This window comes from Acanthisitta chloris, unplaced genomic scaffold (assembly GCF_000695815.1).
Source record: "Acanthisitta chloris isolate BGI_N310 unplaced genomic scaffold, ASM69581v1 scaffold25290, whole genome shotgun sequence".
Taxonomy (NCBI): domain Eukaryota; kingdom Metazoa; phylum Chordata; class Aves; order Passeriformes; family Acanthisittidae; genus Acanthisitta; species Acanthisitta chloris.
The window spans coordinates 87,629-99,078 of record NW_008652727.1 but is presented as its reverse complement, the minus strand read 5'-3'; the positions used below and the strand labels follow the sequence as shown (position 1 = coordinate 99,078).

General features: G+C 42.1%; 1 protein-coding gene across 1 annotated transcript in view; it reads right to left on the bottom strand.

Moving 5' to 3' along the window:
- The window catches only part of CARD11 (caspase recruitment domain family, member 11), a 43,529-nt gene that overhangs the window by 11,209 nt on the left and 20,870 nt on the right, over positions 1-11,450 (bottom strand). Inside the window, exons 3-12 of the mRNA XM_009078310.1 lie at positions 11,141-11,278; positions 10,182-10,507; positions 9,048-9,227; positions 6,967-7,119; positions 6,748-6,873; positions 6,064-6,261; positions 5,411-5,592; positions 4,305-4,354; positions 2,786-2,895; positions 1,569-1,672 (exon numbers count right to left, since the gene is read on the bottom strand). Of these exons, the coding sequence (XP_009076558.1) occupies positions 1,569-1,672; positions 2,786-2,895; positions 4,305-4,354; positions 5,411-5,592; positions 6,064-6,261; positions 6,748-6,873; positions 6,967-7,119; positions 9,048-9,227; positions 10,182-10,507; positions 11,141-11,278 (1,567 nt within the window). The remainder of the gene's footprint in view (positions 1-1,568; positions 1,673-2,785; positions 2,896-4,304; positions 4,355-5,410; positions 5,593-6,063; positions 6,262-6,747; positions 6,874-6,966; positions 7,120-9,047; positions 9,228-10,181; positions 10,508-11,140; positions 11,279-11,450) is intronic.

Genomic DNA, 11,450 nt, shown 5'->3' with positions numbered 1-11,450 from the left:
GAAAGAGTATCTAATATGAGGAACAATTTCAGTTTTCACTACAACTCAGTCTTCCAATGCCTTAACGTATGGAACAGAATATACTCAGAGCTACAGTAAAATCCACAAAATGAATAATCTCCATGTAATCTCTACTGTGTTCTGTAATAACACTGCAAATATTGGAAAGTTCAGGCATGCCAAAGGCTTCTCAAGCACCTGAAACACGAAACATTCAAATCATTAATAAAACAACCTTTTTTCTCCATCTTGAATTAATAGAACATACTTTAAAAAGGGACTTGGAGGACAATATCAGAGAAGCTAAGGGAGACCAGAATAAACACTGCCTAAATCCTCATCAGCCTAGAAAATTACATGGGAGAACCAGCTGAGGATACCTTCAGTGGAAATCTGTCTTGCAAAGCTTTGCAGGGTGAGAGGGAGAAGTGGCAATCTGCCCAAAATAATTTATTTTGAAAAACATACAAATCTGAATGAAGGTGTAATAAAGATTAGATATTAAAAATAAATTTAATAAAGATCTAAACCCTCCACATATATTGCTTTCTTCTCAGTTGGTTTGCTTTGTTCTTTTCTCCTTCTGCTTGGGACCTTTAGGGAATGTATTTGTATCTTCTGATAGAAACACTGATGCTATTGACACCAACACCAACAGAGTATGTCCAAGTATCCCATTGCCATAAACCTTTCAGAAAAGGGGTCAATGCCTTTTAGAGAACTGTGAGGCAGGAGAGGTCTCTCTCCTCCCTGTCACTGGCTTCCCACTTGCCAGATGATCTGATTTCACTGCCAGGGGAAGTCCACAGGGCCATGACCCGACAGAAGTTTCAAAAGGTGAAGCCGAGGGCAATGTCTCTCTCTCTCTCTCCCTTCATTGCTATGCTGAGATACAGAGCCCTGAGCCTGACAAAAACCACCTCCCTCCTCCACTTCTCCATTCCTCACACACGTTCAAGCAGCTCTGCTCTATTTTGGCAGCTTACAGAGCAGAAGAAAGGGCTTTGAGTGAAGAGGAAAGGACAGACACGAGCAGCATGGAGCTGAGAAGCAAAAAGTGAAGCTGCACCAGTCTGTGAAGGTAGAACACTTTCTCCAAGGACATTGGTGCCTGGTCATTTCAGTACTTCCTTATTGTGTACATTAAAAAGTCAGTGTTGCACTCTGCTCTATTTTGGCAGCTTACAGAGCAGAAGAAAGGGCTTTGAGTGAAGAGGAAAGGACAGACACGAGCAGCATGGAGCTGAGAAGCAAAAAGTGAAGCTGCACCAGTCTGTGAAGGTAGAACACTTTCTCCAAGGACATTGGTGCCTGGTCATTTCAGTACTTCCTTATTGTGTACATTAAAAAGTCAGTGTTGCAGTGGTAGTGTCATTCATTGAACCGTCAGAGACTCCGGAGTGTTTCGGACAAAATGTGGGACAAAGGACTGCAGCCTTGAGAAGTTTAAGCAAGTTAATCCTGCTGTCTAATAGAAGGAGCTCTTCAACTAGAGACAGACACAAGGACACCTGCAGCCCTCTCCACCTCCTCCCTGTGACAGCAGGCTCTGCAGTGTGGTGACCTACCTGCAGTGAGGAGCATCCTCCTTGCAGCGCCGCACTATGGAGTCGTTTCCTGGAGGCTCAGGAGTGGTGGACATGATACTGTCGTTGCGATTTCTCAGGGTTTGCTTGAAACAAAAACCAAAAAGGTGTCAGGAAGGTTATCTGTCTGAAATGTGCTCTCGTTTCTAACCCACAGCAGCATTAGTGAAGCTGTGAAGCACACACGACAGCAAGAAAAATGGATTCTAACTGCAGAGAATGCTACATACAAGAACATCCATATATTCCAGCCTGTCTGCTGGCACTGTACCTTTTCCTGTGACCACAGGACTGCCTGATTTACTAAACCATTTCAACTTTACCCTTGATGTGTGGTGCATGTGTTGCACAGCTGACACAGGAGGAAGAGGATGAAAAGCAGAATGAGGAAGAAAAAGATCTCCATACATTAAATGATTAATCTCCCAGTACACTGCAAACTAAACCCTGAGTTGTACCAGAGGGAAGACAGTATAAGTCATCTAAACATTCAACAGATACTCCAAAGGATATTCCTAACCCAGCTAAGCTTATTACGAGTAGCAGGGAGTTCTTTCCTGGCCATTCTTGAGTATAATTTTAATTTCCTGGGGGCAGCAGTTTTCACAGTGTTCTAGAAAGATGTTTTGTTCTTTGTTATTAACACTCTGCAAGAGCACTCGCTGTCTGCTCGTCCTGCTGTGCCAGTGCTCACATATGTATAATGGAATATCTACCTTGGGAGATTATGGGGATACAGCAAGCAGAGAAGAAATGGTTTGACTATGGTATGCAGAAATTTCCAACTGTGATCTGCACCCCTCTTCTCACTTGCTGTTACTTATAGACAGGTAAAGCTTTAGAGAACTCAGAAAAAAAAAGAGAGCTTAAAATTTTCTCAACTAAGTTACAAAGCAGCTTTTAAAGCAAATCTCTTTCTTCTAACAGTAAACGTGAAGCAGCACAAGGAGACAGCGAGAGGTCATAAATACCTTTGAAATACCTTTAAATAAACATAAACCAATTCTATGATTGTGGAAAAGGCTAATAACATGGTTCAAACAAAATGCTGATAAAAGGATTAAGGGAGGCTCTGACAAGAGCCTTGAATGTGATCACAGCTGGGATGCCAGGGCAGTGCTGATACTGGGTTGTGAAACTCTGAAGCACGTTAGGAGAGACAGTCCAAGACAGGCAAGGGGTATCTGAAGGCTTCTTACAATCTTGCTGACTTCACAGCTGCTGATGGAGTTGCTGATGGAAAGAGAGGAACTCGTGTCTGTGCGGCCGTTGCTGGCATCAGCCCCATCTTCATCCTGTGCTCTGACTGCTGCACTCAGACACAGAACACATACAGAGAAAATTACATCAGATCACTTGCAATACAGAGACTTCCACAAATGAGCAACAATACTTAGCTCATCTTTCCATTGCAGCTGGTCTTGTTTCCCCTGCCCTGTACTGGACAGAGGCCCAGGACACGCTCTGTGCCCTGAAGCTCTGGTTCCCTTTCTTTCACCATCAGCTTCCAACAAAACACAGAAACACCCACTGCTCTGGACAGACTCTTGCCTACTTTGCCCCTCAACCCTGTCCTGTACATTTAAAATAACTCTATGGATGCTCTATGACCAATGAAAGAATTCATTAATTTATGTCTTAACTTCATCACCTGAATCTGGCAATCTGCAAGAAGATTGGCTCATCAAATTATACTTTTTTACAGCAAGAAGCTTCCAACAGGAACCAAGAAGCCTGAGACACCTCAGCAGCCTCAGGTACCCTCAACCCTGTCCTGTACATTTAAAATAACTCTATGGATGCTCTATGACCAATGAAAGAATTCATTAATTTATGTCTTAACTTCATCACCTGAATCTGGCAATCTGCAAGAAGATTGGCTCATCAAATTATACTTTTTTACAGCAAGAAGCTTCCAACAGGAACCAAGAAGCCTGAGACACCTCAGCAGCCTCAGGTAGCACAGTGTTAATTGTGGACTCTTCCCTTCCTCAGCACCTCTGATTTGAACTGATGTTGCACATCACCTGATACCAAACCTGCTGTTTAACATGGAATACCTTGGAGCAGGAATCATGTTTCTCATCATGTTTTGTACAACAGGGAGCACAGTGCTGCACATAATGACTAAAGGAAGTGCTGTCTGTGATGGTGTTTGGTTTGAGAACAGCGTTACAGAAACAGGAGTAGCTCAAACACAAGTACAGCAATGAAGTTGGTAGCTTGGCAGCTGCTTGATGGGTGGGTCAATCCCCCTCCCCCAGCCTTTGCAATGCTTTAGATTTAAAATTAATTCCCTTCTGCTGAAGGACAAAGGAACTCATTAGACAATCACAAGATTAGGGTCTTTTCAGCTTGAATGATTTTTCCAACAGCAAAAAGAGAATGGTACAATGACTTTTAGTACAGATGTTACACAAATGACTTTAGAATTTTGGTAAATGAAAGAAAAAATGCGTAAACAGAAAATTTACATAAGTTTGGGATGCAATATCATGTGTCTATGGAGCTGTATTTGGATGGAGAAGACATTTGGGTAGGACACTTGACTACTTTAAGTTATGACATTGGTAACTATGAGAGAAACTGTCTATTTTACTGACTTGGACTTAGTTAAGAATGTCCCTGGTTGACATATTTGTTAAAACAACTTAAAGAGATTAAGTGAATGAGACAAAACAATGGAAAAGGAATAAGGACATGGGTGCTCTTTCTGACCTTGAAACTCTGATGTTTTGTTCATGCTGACAGGGGATTTAGCTCTTGGACTTATCTAAAAGAGAGAGGACAAAAATCAGCACAAATGCAGAATATTTGGCACACACTGTAAACCAGATATTTTCACACCATTATTTTCACTATTATGATGCAATATATTTCCCCTCCTTTACACAACAGGACCCAAAATTTTAGAGATATTTAGGTCTCTAAATGCCACAGCAGTGATGGGGTAGTTGATCTGACTACTTTTGAAGGTCTGGCCCAAATGCATTGCAATTCCCAGAATCCAGTGTGGGAATAAAGAGACAAAAGGTGAAGTGGGTGCTTTGGGACTGGTTTCAGGCAGTAGTTCATACAACAGGCATCCTTTTGGAGTATGCAATGTGAAAAATGCAGCTCTATTGCCATAAGTAATAATGACAGTCAGAGCTCAGAAAGGTTGTGAAGGGCAGGGAGAATTCAAATGTAGATGAAAGGAAGGAGAACCTCAAACCCCTGAATGTTAGATTTTATATCTTTTGCAATTCATGAATATAGCCTCAGATAATAGCTGTGTGAATGCAGCTTGTCGGGGAAATCATGAACCTAACTCATGCTACCCTTCCTCTGAGGGGAGAGGAAATTGCCATAATTTAATTCTAAATTAGACACTTAATTTTGCTCTAGATTGTGCCCGTTTCTTTCTATTTTTCCTTCCAACTGATGTGAGCTTTTCCACCAATGTTTCATTTTTCACCTTCAGCATGTGTTGGACCTCAGGCATTATGTCATTTTTTTTCCCCACTAATGTTAAGGAGGCGAAGAATCAATTTATTGACAACGCTGCAAGAATGTGAATGAACAGCAGGAGCAAGGAGAAAACACAAAATGGGGAGAAGGGACAGAAAAAGGTCTATGAAGCCTGATTTTATCTGCTCCTCGAGATGCAGATCACCACAGGGCAAAAACTGACAGCTCACTATCATACACAAATCTATCTTATCTTTACAACACAGAACTTTCAGAGGCACAACCACAACATGGTCTGCCCTGCTCTGTTAGTGTTCTGCCTGTTAGTTCAAACAGTGCCTGCTCCATATCATTCCAGCCTCATATTCAGACACACCTGGATTCCCTTTAGATTCAGTCTTCTCTTGAGGCGAGCTTGATCAGGCAAGAAGAATTTGTTGTCTTCTGGAGAGTCTTCAGAAGTGGAGTCATCCTCTCCTTCCTGACCATTGGCTTTGGGGCTAGAGTTCCCAAAGGTCTGGGAGATAATGGTAATGGGTAGATTCCGTGGCAAACTCTAAAGATCACAAGGAAACACTTTACTTCTGAGACCAGTTTGGCACAACTCATGACCTTCCTTTAGAGTCATCTGATTGAACTTGCTGTGGCTCCAGCGCTTCAGAAGCTCATGCAGGAAGTGGCTCCAGACTCAAATCAATAATTTAGACTGAGATTTGTGGGGATTTCTGTTCACTGAGGAATGTTCATTGAAAGTATTTGTAGTTTTTACCCCAGGGTAGAAAAATTGGTTTTCTGCAGTTCTTTCCCTTCCATTTAACACCAAGTTGTGCAATGCCAGCCCTTGGGGAGCCACGTGCACCACAGACAACCTGAACCTCACTGTACCAGAGAGATCACACCATTTAGGAGGAGATTATTATTTTTAGTTAATTCATGGAAGGAATTCAAAAACATCCCCTCTCCCTTCTACATCAAAATGTTTTTAAAAGCAAAAGAAAGGACTCATGTCCATCTTTCTCAGCCCTACCTGGTCAAGAAAGTTATTGTCCTTGGAGAGGCGGCGGAGCTTGCACTCCAGGTTGACGATGCAGGCTTCCTTCCGAACCACCTCGATCCGCAGCTCGTCATTTCTCTCCTCCAGCTCTCGAATCTGCTTCCTGTATTTATCCTTCTCAATCAGACAGTGTGAGTACTGTGTCTGAGCCTCGTCGCGCGAGCGGAATGCCTGCAGTGGAGACAAGAAACCTCTTCTGCACCTGGGCACCAGGCACTTCTCCTGCTGGTTTTGTTTGGGAGGTATCTGCAACGGGGACTTCAGCACTGGTAACCAGTTACCAATAAAACAGCAGTTAGGACCAGGATGTGCCACAGTAGCACCATTAAAAATTATGATGATGAGGGTGGTTCATTTAGAGCTCCCTCTTGCTTGGTGCCAAAATGCTCCAGAGTGCAAAGTGGGTGACTTGACACTAACATAAAGCTGCAATAGCTGTTGTTAAGATCTTGGTCCTGCCTGCCAGATGCTACACTGTGGAAACAGCCCAATATTATCCTATGTTTAATTACTGTAATGCAAATTCCAACAAGTAATTCTTTTAACTGCTTATTTTATAATGGCATTTTGGGCCCAATTACCCACAATTCCCCAAAGTGGCACAGAGGAGATACAGCCCTTTTGCTACTAATTTCCCCCACTATAACTGTTAGGTACCTGGTCTCGCTCCTTTTCCACCTCTTCTAGCTGTATCATCACAGTGTTCATACGGTGCTTGTACATCTCACAGTCTTTTCCTAGTGTTGAACACTTTAACTCCAAATCTTCTTTCTCCTCAAGATACTGGAAATGACACACTGTTAACCACCACTGTTCTCACAGGCCTTTTGGGCACTAACCTGAGATATTCCATCTCTCCACCCTTCCCTTTCTCACCTTGTCTCTCAAGTCCTCCACGTGACGAATCTCTTCTTGGAGATTAAAGATCTTGTTGACCAACTCATGCCGATCTTCCAGTGCCTCCTTACGGTCGTGTTCCAGGATATCCAAAATTGCTTTGTCCGAGTCTGGCAAACTTCTCTTGCCAGCCTGAGGGAAAAGCATTGTGAAGAGACAGGCCAGGGAAACAGAGAACAGTGTTACAGGCAGAAAAGTAACAGAGACAGTAACAAGCAAGAAGAACAGAAAATGAACAAGGTATTGCAAGGGGAAAGCAGGAGAAGAGATGGACATTTGTCCATATTTTAAAGCAGTGTCAGAAAAGATGAATAAAGTCAGTCTTGCTGTCAGAACAGCCTGATGAAGGAACTGTTTTACTGGTCTATTGTACTGGCTATAATTCGATCCATTTTGGATGCTGTGACAATCCTTCACCCCAAGTCCTGCATTCAAAATTCTTCTCTATTAATCAGCTCTCACTGAGCACAAAAATCACCCTTTGCCACAGAGCAGGGCCTAAGAAAACATTCAGGGGAATTTTTAAAGCATGCATAGGCTTTGCAGGGCTGTGCTCTGAGAATATTAAACATACCTGGAGTAGCTTGTACCACTACTTCATTTTCTGTACTGTCCAGCAATATTATTTATTTCAGATTGAAGATTAACAAGATTGCCAGAGCAGGTTTCAACACATAAATTCCCATCCAAAATTAACCATAAATGGAAAGAAGAAAAAAGTATAAAATACCAGCAAGGAATATGCATATTTATTTTTGAAATACCTAGACTAAGTTGGAGATTTCAGGGACGTTTTTATTATCCAATATTTCTAAGCATACCTCAGCATTTCTAAAACAAACTGCCTTGAGTTTATTTATACTTTCCCTTAGGAGAATTTCAATCCTATTTTTAGCTATTTCATTATTATTTCTCTGTTTCTTTAAGTGCTATAAGACCATTTCAATTAATGTAAGAGATTCTACATGGACCAGAACTCCCAGAAACTTCTATACTATACCCTTTTTCAACCTTTGAATTGGGTTTGTGTTAGAACTAAGAATCATTAGCACTGCTAGAGGCAACAGCCATTGCTGAAAGGCTTTCTATTGATCACTTTTTAAGTGTCATTTTAAAATGCCACAAGCCTTTTCCAACAAAGTGCTAAGTAGTCTCACATATATCCTAACATTTGGCTAAGCTCTTCACAGAGGAGTGCTAAATTTGCTGCATATCATCTTTTTTCCCTACCTGCCCAAACACAGGTTAGATAAGATCCCTGTGCAAGTTACAGCAGCATCTTGGTACCTAGTGACCTCCCAAGTACAGGAACCTTTATTACCCTCTGCTTCATTTAGACCTTTTGGCACAGATATGACAACAGCCTAAAAGAAGGTACACAGAGCCACTGCCAAAAATTTCTGTGCTGGGTGTTTAACACAGCTTTGCAGTGACAGGTTGGTACAAAGAACCACAGCAGGGCTAAACCATGGAGCTGAATGTTCAGCAGTTGAACAGCTGCACACTGCACCTTAGAAGAGCCAATCTCTCATGTACACTTGATTTATTAGATTACTTTTTTGGGTAGAACTTCTTCTCATGCAAGTGTTTGTACAAGGAGCACTACAGACAGCTGGGAGCTGTACAACCAACCTTCTGTTCATCCAAACTTTGTGCTTACGCTTGTTGTAGCTTTGCAGGTACAGGTTTCAGCCAACACTTCCTGCATTATAACAGGAGTATGTGTGAGCTTGAGGTGAGGAGAAGTAGCACAGACCATGCCACCTCCTCTTGTCCATAGGTAGCAGTTTTCCTGTTATACACTCAGCTCCATGTCTCTTGCTGAAAACACATGGGAGCTGTCAGCACTCTCCCAACCTCCCCCAGACACTTAGATCCCAAAGCACAGACACCAAGGCAGGCTGTGAGGAGATGTGGGGCATGTGAGATAGGATGGAAGGAGACTGTGGGGGTGCCTGGAGCCAAGGAGTGGTCTAAGCCTGCTGAATTCATCATCTGGGCAAGCAGGAGGGGCAAGCTGAAAGGTTTGGAATTTTAAATGGAGCAGCCTGCTTTTATACCTGAATGATGGACTGTAACTCCTGGATTTTAGTCTTCATCATCTCATTTTCCCTCTCCAGCTCCAGAACCTGTTCCTTTCTGGGTCGGTTTTCAATATCATTTTTCAGCTTCAACGATTGGTTCCTCTCCAGCTTGCATTCCTCTTCCACCTTGTTCAAGCGATGCTTCAGCTGGTCAATCTAGAGCAGAAAGGGAGCGGTGCAAAGGACAAAGAGGAAAGCAAAGGAATCGTTCCTAGCTCTGATGCTGCTCTGAAAACACTCTCACTTCCAGGTGGAAACAGTCATAGATGGAAAAAGCAACTGAAACTCTGAATGCTAACAAGGAGCAAATAACTGGGTGTATGTGAGTGTTTAATGTCCACAACTGAACTGCTCAACTCTCAAAGCACAAACCTGCTACTTGCTAGCTACAGCTTGTATGGGCTGGTTGTGAATTTTTAGAACATCTGAACTAAAAACAAGTGGCACACCCTTAATTCTCCAATAAATATGAAACAGAACTAACACTTTGGAGGCTGATCACTCATTGTGATTTTTGCACATGGACTATTTGCATGGAAAAACAGGAGCTTTGAGTTCTGGAGAGGAAAGAGAGGTTCCCAAAAAAGACAAAGTAATGTCTGATGTAAAATGTCAGATAACATTGGTTCAAAACTAAATCCCAACATCCACTATGGGTAGTTGTTGACTCCATCTCATCTGTGACATGCACACCAGCATGAATTCTATGGCACTTGAAGCATTTCTCTATTGCCTAGATTACCTCAACCCATTGCAGTGCTCTGTTTGAGACTTTGTGGATAAACCCCCAGCAGCTGCAGTGTAAACCTGGATAACTACCAAGATATCACTGAGCCTGAAAAGCTAAAATTATGGGTTTTTAACAAGCAATTATGGTTTTGAAATTATATTTTAACTTGTGTTGATTCCTTACAAGTTTGTAAATTATCTGCCATTAATACACATCTCTGCAGTTGGCATTTCTGTACAGTGATGTCTCTAATCATATGGGTAAGCAAAGCAAAAGGGCACTACACCTTTCTGCTGTCAGAGAAGGTCTCATTTTGCCAGATGCCATTGTCAGCCTCCATTGCTGCACCTGATTAGAGCACCCCAGAGCATTTATCTCACCTCTAGCTGGAGGTCTCGGCTCCTTATCACAGCCATGCTCTTCTCGTCACTCAGCTGGGCATATCTCATGGCCAGATTGTAGTTCTCATCTTTCACCTTGACCAGCTCATCGTTGTAGTTGTTCCTTTCCTCCTTCATCTTGTTGTATCTCTCCTGAAAGGTCAGAAGCTCAATCTTGTTCAGTTTTAGCTGCTTTCGCTCATCCTCCAACTGGCGAGACTTAGCCAAGAGCTCACAGCGCTGCACATCTTTCGTCTTCACTTGCTGCTGAAGCTTAATGATCTCATTCATTAGGAAATGGGTAAGGCCTTCATGTCCCTCCTCCACTGAAAATGTTTGGACAGATTATCAACATCTAATGAAGTATCTTACTTATGTTACTTATTAATTAGGTAATAAGTAGGATCAGCACAACTAAGTAAGAAACAAATGGCCCAGAATTTGTACAGAGGTGCAGAATATGCAGAAGTTCATACAAATTTGTGTATTGAACTAGCAACAGTACAAATATTACACAGCACACTGGTAGCAGATTCAATGCACCTGCACACAGCTTGCTGGATAGAAGGTAAAGCCTTTGCCTTGTTTCAGTCAAACCTGTGGATATGGCATAAACTTTGTAAAATGAATCTGTACAATTAATTTGATTTCCTCAAAAGTGCTGCACATGTGTATGTCAGTGTAATTTAGTCCACTGCTCCAGTGGTCCTTCTCTTCATATTTCTGGTAATGCCTCTCATTCCATTGGAAGTTCTTTAGCTTCATTTGTACAACTGAGATGTTCCTTCCCTGTATACATTACCCATTGCTACCACATTTTGCTTTGAAGAGGACTGAAAAACAGCAGAATACTACTACAAAATTTACTTTTATTTCCATTTATTGCCTGAAAAAAAGCAAACCTAGTCTTCAGGATAGTCCTTACCTCAACAGGCTCCTTTGTGATTGATTCTACTCACCAACAATAGTGGAAAATCTCCGTGTAGGTTCTTTCCCTGTCACCAGTTTGTAGAGTTCAGGGTAGTAAAACTCCAGGCTCTCTAAGAAAACTACATAGCCCCTTTGGCCCTTGGTGTGGAGGATGTCCAGCAATCGGCCTAAGTACAGACAACATAGAGGTGACATATCAGCACTATCAGCAGCATAAGCAAGTACCATATACCTGAAGTCAAACCTGCTTAAGGTTCATCTCTGCCACAGCAATGCACTCTGCAAAATCTGATTAGCTGAGTTCAGCTGAACTCATAAAGTAATGCCACAAATTCTTTA